Source organism: Hypomesus transpacificus, chromosome 14 (assembly GCF_021917145.1).
Source record: "Hypomesus transpacificus isolate Combined female chromosome 14, fHypTra1, whole genome shotgun sequence".
Taxonomy (NCBI): domain Eukaryota; kingdom Metazoa; phylum Chordata; class Actinopteri; order Osmeriformes; family Osmeridae; genus Hypomesus; species Hypomesus transpacificus.
The window spans coordinates 13,945,710-13,971,631 of record NC_061073.1 but is presented as its reverse complement, the minus strand read 5'-3'; the positions used below and the strand labels follow the sequence as shown (position 1 = coordinate 13,971,631).

Sequence of the window (25,922 nt, the reverse complement as noted above, 5' to 3'; positions counted from 1 at the left end):
TTTTATTTTAGATTTTGTCCTTAACAAGATAAAAGTAAAAAACAATTTACTCAAAACTTTAAATCACGACTCCATCACTGGTCTCATTATGTTGTCACATACAAACCTCCAAGAGGAAGGAGACACATCATAATGGGATAAAAACGGAATTCTGCAATGACAGCATGCAAATCCTCAATTCAACCAGTTATCAACAGACAGAAATATGTGAACAACTGTAAACTAAATCTTGAAAACAGGAATAAACGTGTTTCATGAAGATAAACATAGATATTTACAACTTTTACAAAGAAATGCACCAAGGAGTTATCTTAACAGTGACATTTACCAAGTCTTTTTTTTTTACCATTTACCAGTTTTTAAAAATTCTGTGAATGGTTGTTAGATTATTTAGAAAGTTATAATCTTCAAACATTTAAACTGAGAGGGTAGCCAAGTCAGGGCTTATGTTAGTGCTCTTTACTAATTACCATAATGTTCTACTTTTAGCTGATGACTATACCTTGCAGCTTCAAGGTGAAATACACACATTTTTGAGAGATGGCTGAACATATAAGAAGGGATTTGTTTTCACATTGGGTCCCTATTATTATCTCCAACATGTGTTTTCAATTCTCACTTCCACATTCACAAACATTTCTGGGTATGGACTCAAACCATTTTTATCCAGTTCCTAATATTCATAGTGGCTATTCATTCCAAACAGTGGATGTTGCCATTGTACAGTAACTGAATTTACAACAACGATGGAACTAGCCGTTTAATCAAGTATATTAAGGAACATTTTATTTGAGTGTATATATGTCTTGTGTGTGTGATTTAATAATGATTACTATAAACATGTGCATATAGACAGATTTATTATTCACAAGGATGCTCTGCACTGATTGAATGCACGTGTGCTTTGTCTTCAGTTCGTCATAGGATGTCTAGGTTGACCTTCACACAAGAAATGGACTGACAACTTCAAAAAATAGTCTCCCCTTCCCCCCTTAAGTTAAAAGACGACATGTAGAACTACATTTACATCTTCAAAAAATAAATCTCTTCTTAGTGTTTTTTTCTTCTTCTTTTCTTCAGGCAACAACGATTGTTTCAAAATGTTAAAACCCTATTTCCTTCCTTATCTGGGAAGAGCCAGGCTTCTGGGTCCCTTTTCTCCAAGGCAGACAGTCCCACCAGTCTAATCCCATACAGAGGCTCTGTATTAGAAAGGAGAGCCAGTCAAACGTTGACCTCTAACACAGTGATAATCACTCTTCTGGCAGGTTTATGCTCAAGGGTCTCTCTTCATCTCCCCGGCACCTGGTTATTCTGAAGACCAGTTAGCCATACAGACAGGTGTGACACCTACAAGGCAGAGACTCTGACGATGTTGCTCTGAGAGTAGACGGTAGAACTGGTGGTGCCGTCTCTGTCGGATGACATCACCACTGGGGTGGACAGGCAGGGGGTGATGTAAGGTTGGTTGCACTTGAGCGGGACCGCTTCAACATGTTTGGCGTTCAGGCTGGACCGACTACACAGGACAGAATGGGGACAAAAGGGTGAGAAATACGTGCGCATGTGTGTTTGTGTGTGTGTGTTTGAGAGAAAGTGTATTCGAGAGAAAGTGTGTGTGTGTGAGAGAAAGAGAGAGAGAGAGAGAGAGAGATGAGAGAGGCTACCTATTGGCCAGCGGTCTCTCTCTGATCTGGATGGTGCTGAGCTCCTGGTTGTTGGAGTGGGGCAGGCTGAGGCTCTTCCTGCGGCTGCGCCGCGAGCAGCAGGAGGAGAGGCCGTGAGGGGACGAGGACAGGGAGGAGGACCGGGAGCCCCCTTTGTTCACCATGGAGAGCTCCATACAGTTGGACTCGTACGTCTGCTCGTCTACAAACTCGTGGTTCTGGAGGAGAAGGGGTGAAGATCAGGCAAAAGGGTGACACATGAATCACCCCACGAGCACATTACTTTAACGACTTACTGTGCTGTAATGACTAAGATGTTAATGATATCTCCGCTAAAGGCAGGGCAATATTGTTGTGTATAAAGAAAAATTGAATATCCTGGGAATATAATTACATTCCCCCAGATGCCCACATAAAGCACCATCTGTGATGCGATTTCCATCATTTTCTCGCTGATAAATGAGCAATACTTGAAGGTCAGGCTCCATGTCGAGTCTCAACTCAGCCACCAGATGGCAGAGTGAGACAACGCGCCGCTCCCCAAAGCTAGTCACGACTCATCCTCTCCCACCTCATGTACGCTGCACTGTATCATCTATAATGCACAGCAGAACAGCTCCTGATGTAAACATGTAAGTATCAGAAGAGCAGGGCAGTTTTCGGTAGGTTTCTCCCCTGATCTCCAAACCTTTTACTGAGGAAAGACACTTTCTCATTGCCCAAATGTGCAGAGGGGGGTCTGTCTAAAGACTTCATATAGCAACATGTACAGAGCTCTATCACAGAGAACATTAGGTTGTTCTTTTATTTCGTTGAATTATACATGGAGTAAAATGAAGTGTGCTTGTCTGTTTTGAGGGCGTAATGTTAGTGGCTGGAGCAGCATGTGTTATCTTTGGCATGCTGCCGATGGCTCTCTCTATAACACAAGCCCATTTGGAGCTATTTTTAACTCTTACATGTAACACATGCAACAAGTCCTGGCATTTTAACCCGTGTATCCTGTCTATATTTGAAAGCTGTTACCGGGTAGATCACATTTTGACGTGTAATATGTAATATTACGTTGTTATACAATACAAGATACAATATGTAATATTACTGGGAAGAAGGTCTGCTAGTGGGTGGGTCTATGTACATTTTCTATATGTAAAAATATACATTTACATTTAGTAGATGCTTTTATCCAGAGTGACTTACAGTAAGTACAGGGACATTCACCCCGAGACAAGTAGGGTGAAGTGCCTTGCCCAAGGACACAACGTCATATAGCACAAGAAGGAATTGAACCGGCAACCTTCTGATTAATAGCCCGAATCCCTAACCGCTCAGCCATCTGACCCCTTTTCAGCTCCCCCTATATATATGTAGAGGGTATAAAGTGTGTGTGTGTATGTGTTTGTGTTCATACCGTGGTTTTCTCCAAACAATGCAGCAGGTGGTGGTGATTGCTCTCAAGCGGGGCATGGGACTTCCCAATCAGGACCTTTCCTGCCTCCTTGGAGGCCTTTTGGGGACACACAGGGAACAGAACACAGGGTGTAAGTGAGTCAGCGATGTGTGACCTCCTCGCTAAGGGATGGCAGGAGGGACTGACTCAGTGCAGGGGACATTAGAGACACAACAGACAGACAGAACACACAGCCCTGTGCAAAATCACCCAGCCTCCAGTGGACCTGCCAAGACAGTGACATTTTAGAAGTGCATAGATGTAAAAAGAAATATTAGTTGGTTATCCCTACAGGACTGGATTTGGTGGTAGAAAAAAAAAAAGAGACGATTTCCAATTTGTCATTTTTTGTTTCAACAGCATCTGCATTCCTGGACTAAAGAGGGTCTCAAACACTAAACAAAACCCAAATTAACACACACTGATGGCTCTTGACTGATGTTATGACATACAAGTTGGTTTGAAATTAAGCCAGTAACTGGATGCTCAAACAGCAATGTGCAATGCACAACACAGAAACAAAGAAAAAACAGAGTTTAGAGGAGATGTAGACCGGGTGGATGCCCTCCAAATAAAGAGAAGTTGAATATGAAATTTCTCCCGTCCCCTCCAAACCCTGTTGGACAGACATGCCGAGGTTGGTCATGACTCATGAGTTAGGGTGGTATGTAATACATCTGCTCCACCAGCAGGGGAAGCTGGAAAGTTGCCCCCTGGCAGTCCTGCTGTGTGGTCAAACCAGAGAGAAAGAAAGAGAGCATGTCAATGCTGCAGCCCAGAGGCGTGAGTGGGAGCTGTTAGATAGGACGAACGACCACGGTGAAGCACTGGAATGACGGCAGCCCCCCCTTTGTGTAACGGCACGAGCAGCCCCTGCGTTGCGGCATGAGAAGCCCCGTTTCGGGATGGGTTCAGAGCAGAGCGGCATGCACCAGACACGCCAGGTCGGCCCCGACAGGCGGCCATGTTACCTCCTCCAGCAGGTCGTTCAGGAGCCCACTGTGTTTGTAGTGCATATAGGCGTTAGTGCCTCGGCTCTTCGCTGCACGGATTTTAGCAATCCGTGTTTTCTGTTTGAACAAACACACCTCTGTTTAGGTCCCCTCCGGACACAGTCTCTATGTGTCAGTTGGCTTACCTTCTACTCAATGCCAGTATTCAGTATTCAGCCATACAACCCCTTGTATTCAGTGGACCGCTATAACGATGTGAGAGATGTACATACTTCCATTGAGAGCACATCACAACAACTGGATCTGTTTCTTTCAGCCTCACACACACACAGGGACAGACAGTGATTTCAGGGGCTCCTGTGTGAAAAGCCACGTGTGTTAATGTTGCGGTGAGGTCAAAGCAGAACAAGGAAACGAGACGGCACCATACCTTCTGTGCTCGCCGTTTCTCCGCACGCTGGCTCTGGTGGTAGATACGACTGAAGTTTGACACGATGACGGGAACAGGCAAAGCAATGACCAGCACCCCACTCAGGGAACAGATGGATCCAAACACCTTCCCAACAATGGTTTTAGGCACCATGTCACCATATCTGAAATGCAGAAAAGGGACGATATAACCAAATGTTCCTGGGGGAAATAATCTGTTAAAACAGGTCGACCGGTAATTATAACAATCTTTTAAGGGAAAGCTAATATTAACATCTTGATGCTTAGTCTGCTAACAGTATTGACTATCTTAGCACACTGTAACTATAAATAGGCCTAAATATTATGATTTCTTGATTATGTTGGATATTTACAGTGTGTTCATGTAAAAAGTTATACATCTCATGAGGGAGAAAACAAATAGGCCTACTACTGAGAACTTTAGGGAAGTTGCATGTTGGCCTACATTTCTTGTCCCATCACAAGACTGAAAACCATGTTTCATATATAATTACACACCTGCTCGCACAGGCCTAAGCTTTCACATGGTGACAAAACACCTCCCAGCTCCCTCACGGCCTTTGTGAGCCAAACCGCTAGTGAGAGATACAGGGAGCCGTGTTAAGTTCAAAGAACGCAAAGTTAGTAGACAACAGCGGCATACCAAACCCAGAGGAGACCACGTTAAAAGTATATGGATCTCAACCACAAACTTTTTTTTCAATTCCACAGCTTCAGAAATGTGAAAGCTCATCTTGATACACAAAAACGTGTAAGGAATTGAAAGCACAATTTCAGAAAAAAAAAATCCATTCTTTATCATGTTCAACACAGGCTCCCAACTGTCCAACTAAGCGCATCATTTTTCAACATCATTCACATGTTCGGAAGACATTTCGAATGGGCAGACGAAATGGAGCCCATATATCAGATGGTCCAGAATTGTCCCATTAGTAAGATTAATGCACCTGTCTTCGGTAAGGCAGTAAGACTGTCTACGCTCAATGTAAATCTAAAATAAAACTGTCTTCTGGATCTCTCCTATGCCCTCTCCACTCCCCTCCTCTCTCTCCTCTCCAGGCCCCTCCTCTCTCTCCTCTCCAGGCCCCTCCTCTCTCTCCTCTCCAGGCCCCTCCTCTCTCTCCTCTCCAGGCCCCTCCTCTCTCTCCTCTCCAGGCCCCTCCTCTCTCTCCTCTCCAGGCCCCTCCTCTCTCTCCTCTCCAGGCCCCTCCTCTCTCTCCTCTCCAGGGCCCTCCTCTCTCTCCTCTCCAGGCCCCTCCTCTCTCTCCTCTCCAGGCACCTCCGGCCCGGCCCCAGCTCCAGCTTCGGGCAATGTCCTGCCTCAAGTCCTCACACTGCCACAAAGAGTAAATAAACATTTCATGGCTTTCACTGTTTCAGGTCTGTGCAGGGAGGCGATCATAATTCCGCAACAACAAATAATGAGGCAGCATACTTCATTTCCTCTGAGGCAATTAAAAGTGCAGGGCACAAACTTGAAAATTATCATAATTACTTGTACACTGCCTGTGTGGTCACGACTAGCCCTCAGTCAAAGTATCATACCAGGAGGAGCCTTACACCAGCGCTAAAATAGTAGAATTACATTAGCGCGGACAGTGTGAGGCTTCCATATTTTCAAAATGCCACAACATAGCCGCCAGCAAGTCGATTGGTAGTTGGCTGGGATACAGGTCGGAGCAATGACTGATTGGGACCCTAATGCGTTAATGACCTGAGAATACCATTAGGCTGCCTCCCCAGAGTAAGATAAATGCAGGTGTAGGAGCACATCAACGTTACTCAGTGTCTGTGACAGCCCCATATCTCTCAATGGATGCCGGATAATGTGAATGTATCGCTACACGGGAGGTTGACTATTTCATAAATGAAGTTGTCTAGAGCCCGTGGCCGGCTGTTTGAATCATTAGCGTCGGGTTTCCATCATGTTGGTCCAAAAGGCAGGCCTTTTCCACAGCCAAGGGAAAGGCTGTAAAGTGTACGTTTTAATATCACGCTCGATGGGAGTTCATGTACAACAGTTTGCTTTCAACTTGAATGATTACAATGCAGATGTCATTTATTTTACAGCTCATTACGGGTCAGCCATTTCCCTGTGTAATCCTGCCACGCGCTTGACAGCATGTGTCAATTATAGACACTGTATGTACCCTTGGGAGACTTTTAGAAGATCCTCTACATCATACTAAAACACAAAATACCCATATATTAAAGAGCAGGCTACATGGGTTTAATACCAATCCGATTTTAGTCTGTGAGGGATTGACTATCATATTATTCAGAGACCTATAACAGGCAGTATCTCATATCGTATGCAAAGTTAAACACCAAGTACAAAGAGCATAGTACATGAAGCTCATACAAAAATCTCGCAACAAAAAGCGATGAGATTCCCGAAGGGACCAGAAAAAAAGACACGTAACAAAAGTACAACGCACACATTTCTTGAAAATACTGGAGAGCAAAATGAACAGCCGAGAAAGAGCGATTCAAGTCATGCGCTGTGTTGTTTTCTCCCATTGTTACCTCGAACCTGCAATCAAGGTCTGCATTCCTTGCCTGACTGGCCAGCCAGGAGACATGAAGACGGATGACTAGATCTTTATCCAGCTGGCGGAGGAGGAGGAGGACGTGCGACTGGATGACTACCCTTGCCCTGAGATCCACCCACCTGAGACAACCGCTCTCGACAGCACATGCTCGCTACTCCGATTGGCCAAAAGGCGGTGCATAGGCCTCATCTGGAAACGCCACTGCACAGTTGGATGTGTGATATAGAGTTGAGATCGAGACTTCACAGCGTGATGTTAGGATGAGGGATGGCACAGGGGGAAAATCGGAGAGACGAGAGATTGAGGATATAGAGCCCCCCCCCATGGTAGGGGTAATAGATACATCAAACATTCATGAACTTGAAACATTTCAGAATGAGGAGTTAGCTTGCACTACTAGTGACCTCAACAACTGGGCTTGGATCCACCAGAGAGGGCGGGTCTCTCTCTGACGCACAAATCAGAACCACTACGCTCCTTTCCACTGTCAAACTAACATAATCTCACCTCTGTCACACACACTCACCCATCACTGACACGCATACACACATACAAATGAAAAACAAGATCGGCCTTTAATTTCAAATCAAGTTAAAGCAATCCCCACCCTAAAAAAGCAATCTTGGAGCTTGATTGTCTTCCAGAACCCTGTGTCTGAAAGTGGAATGCCATCTGGTAAGTGCGAAGTGAAATTAAACAGGATCACTTTACAAACACGTAATATGTTTATCTCTTTACTCAGAGAAGGTGCAGGGCATTTTCTCCCTGATCAATTCAAACAAATAGAATGCTCCCACAGAAACATGAAAATCTGAAATAAGCTTAGGTTGAGAATGTCAGTTGTTCCACACACTGCCAAATATTCTTATTTAACTGTCAGTGTTAACATCTGTCATAAACGCACACAGACATAAGCATATGCACCCACCCAACCACAGAAACGCAAACTAACACACACTATGGTTTGGCCAGCAAACATCAATGCACTTAACAAGACCTTCTTAAGTGACGACGAATAAGGTACATTTTCTAATGTAACCCCACTATAAGGGCATGTCCAAAATAATCCACTCACTCAGTTCCTGGAATTGATATGTGAGTTCAAGCCGCTGCCAACAGTGATGACATGACAACTCAATAAGGATTGTGAGAGTTCCCTTCACTGAGAGATGGGCTGTCAACAGAGTTTAAATCCTGTCATCCACCTTCTCCCCTGTGGTGCTACTTTAAGTTGTCCCTATAATAAACTGGGCCTAAATCCAGCATTTACAGTACAACAACTTCTCACCACTCTTCATACTGTATATGTTGATGGTATAAACATACGGATGTGTTTAATCCACTGCGCTTATTTACCTTATATAACCATTCTAAAAAGTTAAAGTCTACAATCATAATAAGTTAACTCTAGACCTAACCCACTCTATATTATTTACAGTATCATCATGAAAATACCATACTGGAATTAAACTAATTTGATTAATAAATTGTGTTAATCATTTTGATTTGTCAACTGATTAGCCTCTAGATAAGCTTAGCTACGTTCTCTTTCCTGGGTGCTACTATCTGTCCTCATTGTTTCATGTCACTAATTTCGGAACAGACTCTAATCTATTATGACGTGAAAACAGACTCTAATCTTTTATGACGTGAAAATAATTTCATTTTCCCTTGTTATTTTTTTTTCATGAATTGTATTTCGATTGCAGTGGGAGGTCTCATATCCTGTTCAACATTGGCCTCCCTATCTTCAACCAGGGAGTACTTCCTGAAGCACTGCCATGCAAATCTATGAGGCTATGCAATGAAATTACCGAGATACGCTATCAAAGATTCCAATACAAGACATCCATTTTAAGTAGCGTTTTCTCATTTCCAGCACAATTTTTGAGCTAGTCCTTAACAAGGTCAAGCGTTTGTAACAGGCATATAGAATTCGATTTTTCATTTTCCATGTATCTAAAAATATGGTCGTCTAATGAAAAATGTGAATCTTGTCTAAGGGCAACAATAACACCAAAGGCAAAACAAAAGGCTAAGGGGCTCTTTTGACCTTGAACAACCTCTCTGTGGCGCTCTCCATCTCCATAGCGCTTTATGTGTTAATTTGTTTTAGCACATCTACAGTTCAGCCTCTGCCACAACAGGTTCCTAGTCAGGCCCCTCTCGACCTGAGACTGAGACTCGTCAATGACCTGAAGAGGAAGGACCAGGTGGTGCAGCCTTGCCAATCACAAAGTGATAATGAGGGAAAGGGGCGTTCATTAAAAACATGGGGGAGGTGGCAGGGTGACAAGCCAACAACCCCATCCCGTTGTCCCCATCTTTAGAGGACAATCCAGCAAAAGCTCTGGGCAGTAAAAATGCAGGGAATAGCAGACTCCAGGGAGGCAGCGAACACTCAGGACTTTGGGAAGAACAGTATACAAAAGTCGTGAGAAATTGACGGGGGCACTAACTTAATGTAGTGCTGTCGGTATGCCGTTATCTTCTAAATTGTTGTGCTGAGGAGTCAATCCCTGAAATAAGTTTCACTTTCTAAATTATAGCTGGATCAGTAATGGGATGTATTTCAGCCTAATCTTTCAACAGTAGCCAATCCCCAAACAAATTATTTATCTCCCTTCAAAAATAAGTTATTTTAACGGGTCAATTTGTTTGAAATAAGTACATGTCAAAATGTACCAAGTTATTAAATAAATTCATGAAACCAGGAACATTTTACTACCCCCCTATGATTAATTCACTGCCAGCATCCGTGCTGAAAGTTGTGAGAACGTCTTGAGGGCAGGAATGCAACATTTAGAAGGTTCCACTGGAAAAAGTAGAAAAATACATTATAGAAGAATTATGATTCCTCAGTGAAAAAGGCCAATGACTTGTAGTGATTGTAGAAAACCTTACATGCAGTATCTCACTGCTATAGTTGCAAGGAGACTTGCTAGGTTAACCAATGTAGGCCAGCAATGGGGGAGACAAAGGATATGGGGCCAGTCTCATGCTACACTTTACAAATGTAGCACAGTTCACTAAATGTCTAAAAAGGCTACTGGAGTGTATCCATAAATGTAAATTCTCCATAAATTCTGTCATTAGTAACGTTTTTCCTTGAGGTAACAGTGAAATTGTGAGAAATCTGGAGATGGGGTGTACAGTTAGAACCAAAATCCCACCTCTCTGAACCTTATGCCCTGTGACGTGGACCTACCCTCCTACGACTCTGTGACCCCTTGACCCCTGTGACCTAGACCTACCCTCCTAAGACTCTCTGACCCTTGACCCCTGTGTCTTGTCCTGTAATCTGGCTGCACAGCGTCCGGGGCACTGTCTGTCTATCTCTCTCTCTTTTTCCCCGGATCAAACCCTGAGGGCTGATGGGATTACAGTGTGTGGGACGATAGGGCTCTGCTCTGATCTTTTCCTGAGATATACATCATTATCCAGGGGGAATCCCAGAGGTGCTGGTATTAACACATTAGATTTCCACTGCAGGTGATGGGATAGATAAATACACATAATTACTGCTGTTCTATTGTGGATTTAAGTTTAGCGATAGCCCAGGTGGGAATGTGGATATAAGGAAGTTTGTATTAACAATGAGAGAAAAGGATAATTGCACAAATAAAAAGGTTAAAGTTACTGTAAAGTCTGCAAGCCTGAGCCTCAATGGAACGGTTAATTAATTACCATGGTTACAGTTTGAGGTTTATGAAGTTGAGTAAAAGGAAACAGGGATGTTTTATGCACAGCTATACACTGGAGGCTACTGCCGCCATGTAAACGAATTTTTGCCGTGCCTTGCAATGTCAGTTCAGCTTTGATCCTACACCCGTACATTGAGCCACTGGGCTCAAAGAGAACACAGCATGCACAAAGGCCATTGAATTTCTCCCTCGGAGCCATGCAAAGACATAGATAAACCATATGGCATAATCCCTCCCATATAGCTCCAGACACCTCATCCCGCTCCTCCACTCGCTCACATATCAACCATGTATTCCCACAGCCCTCCAAATCCCAGCTTAACCCTAGCCCCCACAAACCCCGTCCCCCACGGTACTTATTGCTACGGCTTTGACGCTAGCGTGGCGTTTCTCTCATTTGGGAGACCTTCTTAGAGTCAAAGATGATGAAAAAAAAATTGTTAGTTTCTTCCTCACTGACGTCTTTCACTCACCCTTCCCATGGTCGGACCGGCTTCTCTCTGTGACTTGGAGATGAAAAGAATGATACCCTGCTTTAGCTCTCGTTCTCTCCCTCACGCTCCCTTCCTCGTTGCTGCGCCGTGCCAGCGCACACCTGCTTGACATCTTGCTTTTCTTCCCTCTCGTCTCCCATCTTTCCATTTCTCCCACTGACACTTGAGGAACAAATGCTTTGCTTGGCAGCAACAGCACCGCAACATATTCCCCTTCAGTCAAAACCCAATATACCTTAACACCCCCCCACCCCCCACCACCACCACGATTCCTTCCAGCAATTGTGCTTAATTGCTGTTTAATAGATGTTTTACATAAAGGTTAAACATTTACAAACCCCCAAATAAAGATTATGCTATCATACTTATGCATGGGAGTGATTTTGCATGAATATGCAAGCTCAAATTAATGTGTGTGCCGGGTGTGAGAGCCTGTGTGTGTGTGTGTGTCTGCTTGTGTATGTGTACGCCCACGCTAAAGAAACACAGCGTGTTTTTTCACAAGCTTCCTTCCAGTCAGAGAGGAGAGACTGGGAGATTGGGCTCTTTGATCAGTCAAACCTTAATTAAACAGAGGTAAACTGACTCCACTGTTGCTCAAAGGCCGTCTCTCTTCCTTCCTTCCAAGTTTCCATATTGTGTTTTCACTACTTCTCTTTACACAACTTTTTTTTAAAGCTGCCGGCAGCTGCTTACAAAATCAGTGGCACAGTTGGTTAATGAATTACACTTCTCCACGGTTGAAAGGGGAGGGCAGATGAGGAACATGAAAGGGGAGCCGGAGGAGGGGACTTGTGTGGGGTAATGGGGAGGGGGGTGGGGAGTGCTGAGGGTAGCTATGGATTATGGGAGAACGCGCAGATAAAATGAAATCATCAGACACTCAAGCGATTATGATAATGCGCTCACTCTGTATTCATCACAGGTTAATCTTCATGCAGGAGAGAGAAAGATAGACTGAGAAGGGGGAAGGGAGTCTGGATTTTTCTGGAGATCTGAAATGGAAATGAAATGCAAGTGTAATCACTTATAGCTCATATACTGTATATATTTATACAGACTTGAGCATAGGGGGTCAAATACTAGTTTTGATCCCACAGAACCAATAATTCTGCTGAACGGAGCTTTTCAGACCACCCTTTAGCCTCCGTGACTTTTTCTAGAGGTCAGATGATGGAGATGCAGGAAAAAGAAAAGGTCTTGAGGATTAGAGCTTTTGTGAGGGGAAAGGGGAACCGGTCCAGGAGCCTCATCACGCTGACAGCAGATTACGGAGCCAGAGCGTCAGCGCCAGGGCAGACGGGTGAGAGATTAACTCTGATGTGCGATTTCACACAGAGCAGCCGCTGGATATCAGCTGGCTCCTCCGGCTGGCCTGGGCCCCTTATCTCCAGATCTGCTCCTCATCCACCCAGAATGCCCAAGGAAGTTGAAGGCAAGGGCCGATAGGGCTTCACATGGAAAACATGCATCATACAGTTTTATACAGATGCTCCAAAATGTATGGGGCACATGAAATAGTTCTCCACCACGTCAAATACCTCAGGGAATGTCTTTGAAACAGACTTCAAGAACAACATTCCAAAAAACAGCTGCCAGTTCAAAAGAACACTTCAGCTTTATTGGGTTAAATGGGGAAAAAAATCGAGGAGGAGGGATGAGAGGAGATAGGTACAGCATACAAACTCGACAAGCATTTTTCCACAGAGCATGAACTGCAGCCAGGCTCACGACAGCAGCGAGGCCCAGATAGAGGCCAGTACCAGGGACCTGAGAACCTTTGGGGAGAGATTGGGAAGCAGACCCAATGGCCTGGCAGAGATGCAGCTCTTCTAACAGCTGTCGACTGGCCCCCAGGGCAGATCAGAGCACGGCGTGGTCCCCGAACACGGCACAGCATGCCAGCTCCACCAGAGCCACCCTTCCCCCCCACCTGCACCCGCTCACTTTCTTGTGAGCATGGGGACATCATTACTGCTTCCACATGCCTTGAATGTGAACAGTATTATTGAATCATACCATAAAGATAAGGAAGAAGAAAAGAAAAATGGAGAACTCAGGGACCAAAATATACGAAAGGTTGTTTTTACAATTACATTGGTTGTTGCAGTTGCAATCTCTTTGTCGTTTAGATACGGACACTGATCTTTCTAGTTTTTGCTGTAGAAGCTGACAAAGACGGAATTTAAGTGACCCCGAGGGTGTTGAAGGGGAGAGCAGTTACTTGGTAATACACAACGCATTATTTATCACTCAAGCACCTTTGTCATTGGAGAGGACAGACCACACCACGAATAATGATGGTGCGAATGTTACGTAGTAGGGGAGCTCATCGCACGACGCAGCTAGCTAAATCAAAGCGGGTGTGTCCTGGTGTACCGTTAAGACAATCATGGCTGGATGGAGGTTATTCCTTTTAATCACACCCCAGCACACCCCCCACCCCCCCTTGTTCAACCCCAAGGGGTGTTACTATTTTTAAACAGTTTTTCATTCCTTTTCTCCCTTTTTTTTTCTTTTTCGTTCTTAGCTGATGGCGAGGTAATCTCTTTATGGGACGTGTGCCCTTGGAGAATCAAGAAAGAAGAGAGGGATCTTTCAGAACGGAATAGACCGTGGATGGGGAGGGGGGAACTTTATCAATATGCGTTGCCTTTCTAACACGGCTTTGCATAAAAGTAACAGACTGAAAGTGTTTATTTACCCTCTATTTCTTTTGACGAGTTTCCCTTTGAAAATAACGGGCAGTATTAGTTTAATGCCTGTGCTGTTAGGTTGTATTGAGATCCTGAGGGAGAGAACCACAGAGACAGAGAAGCCTCTCCCATTCACTCTCCTTCCCTTCTAATTGGACTGCTCCATCTGGTGAGGGTTATGGACCACAGACTGGAGATTCTACAGTTAAAACAACCCATCAAACACCTATACAAGGGGGACTGAGTCCTTGGAGCTCAGCCATGCTAAGCATTCTACATGCATGTATGATAGAAAATCAAAGAAAAACACGGCTGGGTTGGGAGTGTGTGTCTCTGTGTGGTGAAGTGAGCTGAATATGGATCGTTTGGTATGGACGAGAGTCTGGAAGGCTGGCCAGATTCACGCTGTAAAAACTGCAGCATGAGGTTTTTTTTCTGTGAAACAAAATGTTCTGTAACTTTGAGAAAGAGTCAAAATGGTGCTGTTGTTAGGGGGACATATTCACAGCAACAACACCATAAGTGTCTGATTTTAAAGCTGGGTGACTTGTGTGATGAGAGTCGGTGGGAAGAAAAGCTCATGCATTTCACAGTTGAAAAAGCATCGACAGGAGGACAGATACACAGGAGAAAAAGGGATGTGTGACAGGATATTTGTGGTGATGATTACGGTCCATTAACTTTGATTGATGCCATTTTGGAGAGAACGCACGGATTGCACTCACGGTTCCGTGACTTGTTTTCTTCACTAACATATGTAGTATGGATGAGGGGAGACCCAAAGATAAGATTCCAATGCTAAATTGATTTTTTGGGCTCCCTTCGACTCCTCCTTTAACCATGTGCCTGGAGACCAGTTCACCATTTGAGGTAATTGAATGTCACATGTGATGAGAGGCTGATGTTCCTCTCTCCACGCCTGCTTCAACATGATCCCTGGTGACCTCCATGTGAAGGCCAGAGTCAGGGAATCCATAAGGCCAGCCGCATCTCCGCACAACCCACCAAATTGTGGGATTACAGGGTTGCCTGAATACAAATTGTGTTTGTGTACACGGTGCGCGTGTGTGTGCGCGTGTGTGCGGCTGCAGCGTAGATGGTGCCCCGGCCAAATCTCACGTTAATAACGACGTCCTGCTTTGTTAACGGCATCAGCTTGTCCGTCGATGTGGCTGTCCACTCCGTTTAGCTTGCCCGCTGATCTCCGATTAAAACAGCCGGCTTAGGCAGAACGAGAAGCACTCCGTTAGTCTACGGCCGTTGTTTAAAGATAAGGATGTGCTTGCCAAAAACCTACACTCAAGCTCCTCTGTGGGGATTAACAGATGGACAATTGGTGGGGCAAGGGGGGGGGGAACAATTTCAAATCAGCTGTTGATGATTTTTCCATAGTACCCTCGAAAAGAAGCAAAAATCCCCACGTAGAAATTCTTCTCAAGCGTCTGAGACGTTGCTGAGTAGGTAGATGACTGAGGAAGGTCACAGCAGGGGTGTCCTCTGAATGGGGGGCCCAGACGTCATCTGAATCACACCTTCATAAAGATCTCAATCCATCTATTCTCCCTCCAAATCTACATACAGCTTCTGGACTCTCCCAGCCAATGACGTCTTCTTAAATATTGCCTTGACAGAAGGAATATGGATTAGTTTTCCTTCTGACAAAACAGTGACGCATTTAGCAGGCATACTGAATGTTAGCTTATGACTAACAGGTCTGATGACAGACAACAACTCAGCATTCACTCTCTTTGATGGCTGTTTCCAGACATCATTAGGAGGATCAATTCATGACAGATCTAATAAAAGGTCATGACCTAATTAAGGGTCCTAGCTGGTGACATGTCCTTGCCCTGCCCCTCACCTGTACCCCCCGCACCACCCTCCCTCCTGCAGGGCAGCTATGGGGGTCACAGGTGTGGTCAGTTATGTGTTTGAGACCATTTTTTAAGGTGTATACTTTACCAAACATTGTTCTGCAAAGTCCTACAAGATCGATGAAGATGTTCCAGAATTCGGTACATTTTAAATGCCATTGACGTCCCTTCAGGCTAGCTGAAATAGATGCAACATGTACTGTTGGACCACTTCAAAAGGCCAAATCAAGACAGTGCTTAGATGAGCTATTGATCCAGGTGTGGCGTATTGATTTAACTTTGTGTCCTGGGGTAACCAGGGAACAGCTGTGCACCAGGTCAGGTCACAATATGACTGTCTCTAATCCGATCCATAAGCCACATCAGCTCAGCTCCCCTCTTCTAACATAACAAACCTAAGCTACAGTACATCCAAAGAACCGATTCCATTGATGGAACAGCATCGGGAAGCTGTGCAGACCAGATAAGGGAAACTATGGACAAGGCAATTCATTATCAAAATGAGGTTTTACACCAGAGAGTGTTTTAAAGTTGCTGTCATGACAGATAAAATCATCTTTCTTATTGACCCCGAAGGGGACAGTATTGATCTAGTTTGTGAGGAGAAAATAACTGCTAATTCCTTAATGGTACAAAAAAACATGACCTTAAAAAAATCTATACAAATAATTTACCAAAACATTTAAATAGCTTTAGGGTCAGAAAGAAAAATGCATCCCTGGTGCGTGGCCTGCTTTGTTGAGGCTTGACCGCATGGCGCACCGTGGGTGACATGTATGGCTATTTATAGGGGTTTGGGCAGGCAGGAAGCAGCTGTCATACATCAAGAGGACAGGCTGACATCCCTCATCTCAACAGAGCCTCCCTGGCAGCTCTTTACACACACACTGAAATGGGACAGTAAGACATGTAGGCAGGCCTTGCCCCCCACATTATTAATACACTATGGCGAACACTGTCTGGGTGGCCCCGGGTAATAACTCTTTGAGTTACGCAGCTGGAATCTGAAATGCTTTAACTGGACTTGCCTGGATGTTGGGTGTTTTTCTTGTGTTCTTTTTCTGAGGTTCCTGGAATTTCGCACATTTCTAATTGATAACCTTTTCAGTAGTTAATGCTTAGCTTTGGCTTCCGGTGATCTTCACGTTGTGATTTTTTAGTTAGTGTCCTTGTGCTTTGGTGTTAAGTTTAAACGTATATAAATATGCAATTGGTAAGTAATACAAAATTAATCTCACACAAAGATTACATAATAAAAAAAAACAATATGACAGTGTGTTTCTCTCCAAGTTATGTCATGGACAGAGGCTGTGTGAAAGCATTTAACCTAATTTCCAGCCTACTTTATCCTCATGCTACCCTTTCCTTATCACTTATGTATCAGCTTGGTAGTTAAATCTCCCTTACCCCAAACAGAGCACACAAACCACCCAAATAATGCCATGACATGTTCAATGTTACATCACCTCTAAAATTGCTTTTCTGCCTGCATAACAATTCTATAATACCCCTAGACTTGTGGCTTTTTCTCTAAACCAGATCAGCTGGAACGAAGAGAGATTACTCTTGTTAGAGACATGTTTCTAGGATTCCAGGTGCTATGAATCTGGAGCATTGATAAATAGATATTACAGTACAGGGAGTAAACAAGAGAAATCGCAACCAAAAAAAAGAAATCTAAGTAACTCAATTTGATACCCTACAAATTTCTAAGAGCTCAATGGGTTCCAATAGACTCTCTTGTCCTCCATCAAAGGAGGGTAGAGCTACAATTGTACTCATCCAATCCTTGGCCATCAGGAATGTCCGTAAATAGGAGTAGTCAATTTAGTCTGGGAAATTGAGTTTAATGACTGTTGTCCTGAGTGTTTACTAGAGCTACAATAGCTGCTATAAATACAAGGACAGCTGTTTATTACGACCTGCTTTCATTGTGGAAACATTAAACATTGTGTAATGTTCACTAGCCATGGCCCAGACATGAAACTAATGACACAGCTCTCTATGAAAACAAACAGAACCTTATTTGTATAGGGACGGGCATAAAGAGTGAAGTTACCACAAGCTGAAAGACTGGTTCCTGCCTGGTCGTGCAAAATGCACCCGCCTGTTCCCTCTTGTATCTCTGCCTAATGAGTGGTATGGTCATTCTTTCCTTGTTGCACAGTGTTTTTCTCAAATGTTGACGAATGGGAAACTGTCAAATATTAACAACTCTGAGTGCAGTCTTTGTAAAGAAAAAACAAAATTCCCTCTAGTTTTACAACATTCTGCTTGTTTGCATCCAAATCCAACCGGGATGTGAAACCCAATCCACACCAGAGCTCTGGAAAGAATTGGAATACTGTTGTGCAAATCTAACAAAAGTGATGAGGAAGCATTATGTGTGTATGCATACCGATTGCCGTGACCAGACAAGTCGTTTTCATTAGTATGTAAATGCTGATGTATGTAAATAAGCCACACAACTCTCTGGGACGAGATTGGTGTTAGACTCAAGCTTATCGCTTCCACGCTGTTTGATCTAATGATCAGAGGGAATGCATTTCTTGTCTTATATCTTGTACAACATATCAAGCTTTGAGATAGGACAGACTCAAATAATATATTCCTCCATATCTCTGATTCTCTACAAATGGCTCGGGGTTCCAGGGCTGGGAGGTTGAAAACGAAGCAGGGCCCGGCAGAACCAACTCTAACAACAATGAAATCATAGTGATTTGTTTTCTCACAAACAGTATCTGCTTACTCCGTAATACAGTGATCCTGGTTTAATTCGGGGGAAACTATAGTCTAGTTCCGGAAATTGTCATTAATCTTTGATGTCTCTCGAGTTGCAAAAAGAGAAAAATAAAAATGGCAGAGTGTTGGGAAATAGAAATGCCATATTTTATGTTCTCATACTACATTACCCAAGATGAAGTAAAGAGAAGAACATGCCAGTCCATTTCACTATTTAATGACCAACATTCAAACCACATTCATAACATGTACTCCATTGACAGATGGGAACAGCCTCCAAAATAAGATGTAAAAAGAAAACCATATGAAAGGGAAGGACAGCCATTTTGTCCCCGAAGTATGGATTATTTATCAATCTGGCTGTCACAGGAGAAACATTTACAATTCCTTAAGATGCAGTCCACACCCTACCTCTACCTACCTTACATCATGACATCAGCTCTGCTGCAGTTCACTCAATAGCTATGATGAATGTGTGTGTTGTTTCTATTGCTTAGAAAACATGAGAGGATGAGGGGAAAACAAAAAAGCACACCAGGAATACAACACAGCAAAGTTGATGAAAGGCACAAGAGACAACCATTTGATATGTCTATCTCTCGCTACACACTGCCTTTCATCAATATATTGATACAGTATACCTTCTTATCATACATCAACCTGGCTATAAAAAGCAGCTGACATTTTTGCTATCATAATTCCTTGTCAAACCTTCTGAAGAGGGACTGTTAGTGTGTCTAAAATAGCCCCTCTATAATGAACACACCGGGGGAAAGAAAGGGCCGGGGCAGGCGGTATTTCTACTTAGTGGTAAGAAGAACACCCGTGCCTCTTTCACAGGTTCCATCATTCACAATCAGCCTAATCTGCCCTGCAGAAGGGTGCCAGGTCCCCTTCCCTCATCCTCCTCTATTTCACAGTCATTTGCATAAGCAAAAAAGGAGATTGTGCTCATGTTGGGACATTTCAATGCCTAATTCACCATTGAAGCGCCTGTCACTTGAGTTTTTATGGCACATTTGAACACGTTCCACCTTTACACCCCAACCATACAGTAGCATATGGGGGACAGGGGTGTTCACAGTCAGCCTGCAGGCTAATGACGCTCTTCTGACTGCATCCACTCCAGGATAACAGCAGATCACATTATATCTCACAGCCCGGCCACGGATGTGCATTCTGTATAGTGCAATGCATGGTGTGTCATAGATTTGGTCAACACACACCCCAAACATCTGAGATTCACATAGAATAGTGTGTAATCAGTCAGACACCCAGAGTGTTCTTTATGATTGTGTAACTCTGCTTGGAAGTAGAAGCCAAATCCCTAGTCAGCCAGGGGCACTGAAAGTTAACCAACAGCATTAATAGCAGATTGTCAAGAACACATTTGTTATCTCTTGGGCGCAGATACAGTAAAGGGCCCTCAGGATTTTTCTCGTACATTTCAACTACATCAACCATGGATTGGAGTGTTGCGTTTCAAAGAGATTTACTTTGTGCGACATCTAAACGTGAAGTTTCTTGGGCATTGATGGCCATAGGGTTTTAGAATCCGTTGTCAGGGCTGGACACTATTATAGTTGTTGGAGAGAGTCAAAGATTTAGTTGGCTTCCATTGACCCTGCCGTCTGGTAACCTTCTCTTACTTCTTAAATCAGCCCCCTGACATGTTTATGGACCCCGCTCCTCAACCACTCCAGTGTGTGGCGGGTGGAGCAGTGGTCCTGACAAATAAAACGACAATAAATTGTGTGGATAAAGAGTGGCTACACTGTGCTAACACCCCATCTATTACCCAAATGGACAACCCGCATTAGCGTCCGCTACATCACGTGCTGCACTTTGCTGCTAATAAGAATGAAAATGCAAACAGATATTCAGGGGAAGTACAGTATGTTGGTGGATTGACATACATTTGAGTCAAAAGTGAGACGCACACTTAGTATGTACGTGTTTATGTCGAGGACTGTGTACATCTCACACGTTTCATTGAGCCCAAAACATGTATGACCTTCAGAAGGACTCCATGTCTGTTTGGTGTGACTGGAGGTATGTGTGTTCCCTCCACAGCCCAGTGGCCCTGCACCCCCCCCCCCCCCCCCTCATAGTCCCCACTCCTACCCTTGTGGGTTTCGCTTGACTTCAAGCGTTTTCACAGCTGCTCTCTGCGGTGCACTCCATTACACCTTAAATCACTTAGGAGATCTGAAGCACCAAAAACTCCCTCTGCAGCTAATTCACCCTGACCATGTGGAACTGACAAAGAACAAGCAAAGACCTCCACTCCAGGTCTGAGCTCACACATGGTTACTGAGCTCCTACAGCTCTCCAATATCAATAAACCGCGCGAGATCTTTTCGTAAGCCTCAGCAGATAATGCACCAAAATAACTAGGTTATATGTATTTCAATTTTGGCTCATTTTCACCGACCGCTTTTCTTTAGACACTGTGGAACCTTGGCAGTAGCATCTCAGCAGTGAGGCGGTGTGTCATCTATTGGGTATCCCAGCGCAGCCACAGAGATTAGGCTCCATAAATAGGGGGGGTAAGTGGGCCTTCTCCTGTGTTCACTAGCTAGTGTCGCCACAAAACTGGAGAGACACAGAGGCGTGACACGCAGCTGCACAGAGCTATTGATTCTCCGCTGGTCTCCAGGCTCCCTTCTCTCTCGTTCAGGCTGCCTGCCAAGTGGCTGTGAACGGACGCCCTGCTCTCCTAGTGTCGGCACGTCTGCTTAAGCAGGATCAATGGGCCATCAGCAGGAGAGAGAATGCTCCTGTCTTTGACTCAATGGGGTGTGAGAGAGCTGGCTCGAAAAATAGAAAAATACTGTATATGTCATGGAACAATATCTCTATGCAATTACGATGATCAAAAGGAGGTGTGGCCATGGCCATCATTTGGAAATGACTGATTCCGTTAATGCTACAATGGAAAGGCACCACACTCTAATCTGTTTGGACTATCCTCTATGTTTTCTCATCTATCTGAGTTAAAGGGAATGATCATTTGTGACCCAAGCAAGAATTCAGTTAACTTTGTTCAAGGTGGTTTTGTGCTGTGCTTTAAACAGCAGCATCCCTCCTTTTGTCCTAGGATGACCACTTGAAGGTTACCAAAGGATATCATATAGATTTTGTTCTACACTAAGGGAGAGACTGAATTAACCATTTAATTCTGCCATGTATTGGAAATTTGATTTTTGGATAATGAAACATCACTGCAACCACACTGACACACTGAACCCTTTTAATGAAAGAAAGGTGACTTTGGGAAATGTCTTTCTTTGAACGCCAGAGTATCTATAGCTCCTCAATAACAATTCCAATAGTCAGGGCCCGTTAAATCCCCTGTTCGGGTTGCAAATCTATCAGCATACCTGTCAAGGACTACAACAGACTGACGGTAACGCCCCAGTTTATCAAGGTCGTTTTACCTTTGTCCTCGTACATGGGGACATTGTTCTGTAACCTGTAGCAGCACAGTGACAGTTTGAACCATTGAACACTGTTGAGTGCTCCCTGAAAAGAAATAACCGGAATAATAATAACAATCCATCAAGTCTCTGAATGTGATTTAGTGAGCAAGTAAATGCATCAGGCAATACTTCGCCAACAGCTTCAACTGCTAGATGGCGAAGGTCATAACGTTCAAGATGCTCCATTTGGTGGGAGAATGAAAGGTGGAAAGATACTGAAAAAGAGAAAGACTCTGTGATTCATGACAATAAAATAAAGACTCCACTCCAGCATACTGCTGAAAATTGGCATTGTTATCTTAGTCATTGCCAATGTAACAATGGATATTTTGACAAGTGTTGTGTTGTTGCAGAAAGGACATTTATCATAAACTACTTAAAAATTCACAATCTGTTGAGCAAGTGGAAGATAACTGATCTCAATTTAAGGTCAGTGTCTGCCTCACTGTTGTTAAATGGAATTACTGGACATGAAAGGCTTGTAAAAGCACAGAGACAGACATGATTTTTCTGGTCAGATATTTCTTATAGACCTGCTTAATGTCTTGACAGGTGACATATGGTGGCCAGAAACTAGTATGTTAGTGTGAAAATGGAATCTGCCTCGATCTGTGTGCTTGTTTAATGCATTCCTGCCATTAGCAACCCAGAAAGTAGTCTGGTCACAAGTGCAGACCATAGCCTAATCTGTAGCATATCTACATGTCCCACGGGTCCCAATTGTAGCATATCTCTTCCCAATTTGCCTCTCTATTTCTTGTCTCTCCTCTTTCCAGCTCACTTTCTAGCCCATAACAAAGTAGCCTGATTTGTCTGAATTATCTTATCTCTCGCCCATGAATCCCTTACTTGAGTAAAATGTTCTTCTAACAAATATTATCCTACGATATCGTAACATGCAAGTATTTTTTTCTTGTATAAATAGCAAATAGCAAAACACTTCAGAGGCGGTGATTAAAGTAGTCAGCAGGGTGTTTTTACACACAAATTAAGAACGGTCTGATAATTTTCACTTTATGACTTATGCTCGTGCATTGGCAAGCCAGACGCGGCTGCTCAGGGTTATTTTGAAAGCAGCTTAACACAGAAACCCAGAAGCATAGCAACCAAGCGGCAGCATGCTTAAAGAGCGAGGAAGTTTTCAGCACCTTGGAAAGCGCACCACAGCAGCAGGCGCGAGCGGAATGCAGAGAAGAGACACAATGAACAATGAGACGAGCAGCTGCACAAGTGGGCACATCGATATAAATTAATCAAAATAATCGCCTTAACCATGATTAATTAATGTATGCTGCATCAGCACCCAGAGGGTGTTAAGGAGAATTAAATGGAAAATCATTCAAAACGTTTAACATCCATGGCGAGAAGACAAAAAAGGTGGAGACGGGGAGAGGGTGAGGTAGAGAGAGAGTGAGAGCATGCCATAGGGCTATAGGCCTTCACCTTGATGTTTAGGCCTACCGCATTGACTTATCAGTGTATAGGTTGTTCAATAGGATTCATTGTGACGAAGTGAAAGGGTAATGTTAAGGTTATCCACTTGTGACAAGCCATTTCGTTGAGTGTGGGCAGCCAAAACTGGTGAGTTTATAGGCTACCTATCCATAAAGCGTGGACAAACCTAAGAAGATAATGTGACATTCTTAATTTCGCTTTAAGATGCCCTAGCCCGAGGGTTGTTCAACATGAATAGGCCCTTTGATTGTAAGAGAACCCTTGTTTGTATTCAACGAATAATCGTATTTGAAAGATCAGGCTCGTTTGTAGTGAGAGGTGCAAAATGCAACCACCTACCCCAGTGTTGTCATGGTGACTATGGTGTACCAAAAAGCAGCAGGGATACTGGTAAACTTGCTGGCTGTGGAACCCTTCTCTGCATAAAACATCACAGTGGCGAATATGATGATGGCCATCGTGAGAGAGAACAGGAGGAAGCCTAACTCCGAGGCACAACTCTTCAGTGTATAGCCCAGTATACGCAGTCCAGCGGAATGGCGGGAGAATTTGAAAATCCGAAAGACCCGGAAGACCCTCAAGGTGACAAAAGCTCCACTGACTTGGTCATTGTCAGTCATGACCAACCCAATGTAGTAAGGCATGATGGCGACAACGTCGATGACGCTCATCACACTTTTCATAAAATTGTACCGACTGGGGGCAGCGATTAAACGTAACAGGTACTCAAAGGTGAATATCATAACGCACGCAGTGTCCAAACAGAAGAAAGCCACTGCGTAACGGTCTCCACAGGAGACTTCCTTTGCTAGGTTTGGCATAGGCCCACATGGAACCGTTTCTACCACATTGGCCATGACTGAGATTGCGATGAAAAAGCCTGTGACATAGTAGAAGACAAGGGCCGTGGTGCTTGTGTGAGGATTTTCAAAAGCCCGCCACAAGTACTCTCGGAAGGTCATGTTCAAAGGGGCAATGTCATTGTTTTCCTCGTCCTCGTCGTCCTGCAGCCTTTCTGCGTTTTCGCGTCGCCTGTCTTTATACTCCTCATAACAGCAGTCTCCAATAATCTCGGGTATTATGCCAAAAAATGATAGTTCCTCGTCGTACGCAGAAATACACTCTTGGCGTGGGTAGTGTAATTTTCCAGTGCGGTAGAAATTTAGAATGTGCCTAAAGATGTCAGGGTCACGGTCAAAAAAGTACTCACTGGTTTCTTCGTGAAAAAAGAAGTCCCTTTCTGTACTCCCAAGTAAAGTGTCTGGGTACCGTTCTAAAGTATTTCTCCACGTCTGAAACTTGGTCCCGCTAACATTGAGGATGATAAGTCCATCTTGGGTTTTTTTCTTTTCCCTCGGAGGCATAGGCATAGGGGAGCTCGCCACGGGCATCCATCCTATGGCCGCCGCGCGGGCAAAGGGGAGCCATGCCGCCACTCCTGCTGCCATTCTGTGTATGTTGACGACCCTTCTTTATCACAGTACCGTGGCTTGAGGGTGAATAAGCATCTGAAGAAGGGGAATCAAACATAGAAAATGTATTAGCCTATGAAATTACGTAAATATGCCAGATGGATGCAGGTCTACTAGTTTTTCGGATTTTGTCTGCAGGTAACATAGAGGCTAAAGCAAACCACCTTGCAGACTCACTTGGACATCGCAGAACCAAAACCTCAGACATTATTTTAAGTAATTATATTTCGAAAGAAATCATATCATAGCTAGAAAATGGGGACGGTTAAAATAATCACCTTAAAATTACCAGTGGATAGCAGAAATATCGGAGAACACTATGGGCAACATGATCACATCAACCATGAGTAAAGAACAAATCAATCTTACCATATCATGTCCAACGGCATCTAAAATAAGTCAAAATTGTCTCACAAAACCTGTTTCCATAATACAGACACTTAAAAATCAGCTCCCATTTGCCTCAAATGTGTCTGAGCATCGTGCAAACGCTGCATCAAAAACAATGTAAATGTTGCAACAAGTTAAAAAAAAATACTTTCTGCAGTCGCTATTAGTCAGAGATTGTGGAAGGTTTTGTCCACGGTCTTTTGTTTCCTAGTCCTCAAAACGGTGATCGCTCTCTATACGATTTCTTCCTATGCAGCTGTTCTTCAATAAAAGCGCAACTCTGCTCCTCACGTCGTCTGCAGGAACACCCCCTTAGGAACCGACAGTGAAGCGAGAGCAGACAGAAGAATATGCAGTGTGGTAGGAGTGGCCCTCCGCAATCAGAAATTCCACAACTGGTTCAGGCAACTGGCTGTATGAAATAAATGTTTCAGTGCGAAACGAAAGCCAGATAAGTAGGCATCATCTCCTGACTTCAGTGCAGAAGTTACACCTACACTGTGTAAGTCCTGAAGGACTTGTAGGTTATTATAATGTTTGG

General features: G+C 43.9%; 1 protein-coding gene across 1 annotated transcript; it reads right to left on the bottom strand.

Annotated features, from left to right (window-relative positions):
• Positions 1–22: 22 nt before the first annotated feature.
• kcnd2 (potassium voltage-gated channel, Shal-related subfamily, member 2) lies at positions 23–25,672 on the bottom strand. The gene is made up of 7 exons (XM_047034243.1): positions 25,361–25,672; positions 23,859–25,027; positions 4,501–4,663; positions 4,089–4,187; positions 3,079–3,174; positions 1,668–1,885; positions 23–1,519 (listed from the first exon to the last, which is right to left on the bottom strand). Exons 2-7 carry the CDS (start codon positions 24,965–24,967, stop codon positions 1,351–1,353), a joined length of 1,854 nt encoding a protein of 617 aa, XP_046890199.1. The 5' UTR covers positions 24,968–25,027; positions 25,361–25,672; the 3' UTR covers positions 23–1,350.
• Between the last annotated feature and the right edge of the window lie 250 nt (positions 25,673–25,922).

Coding starts and splice junctions, on each gene's coding strand:
- kcnd2 (XM_047034243.1), bottom strand. CDS start 24,967: ATGGCAGCAGGAGTGGCGGCATGGCTCCCCTTTGCCCGCGCGGCGGCC. Junction 3,175..4,088: donor TGAACGACCTGCTGGAGGAG/GTAACATGGCCG, acceptor TGTCCCCAAAAG/GCCTCCAAGGAGGCAGGAAA. Junction 1,886..3,078: donor ATTGTTTGGAGAAAACCACG/GTATGAACACAA, acceptor CTTCTCCTCCAG/AACCACGAGTTTGTAGACGA.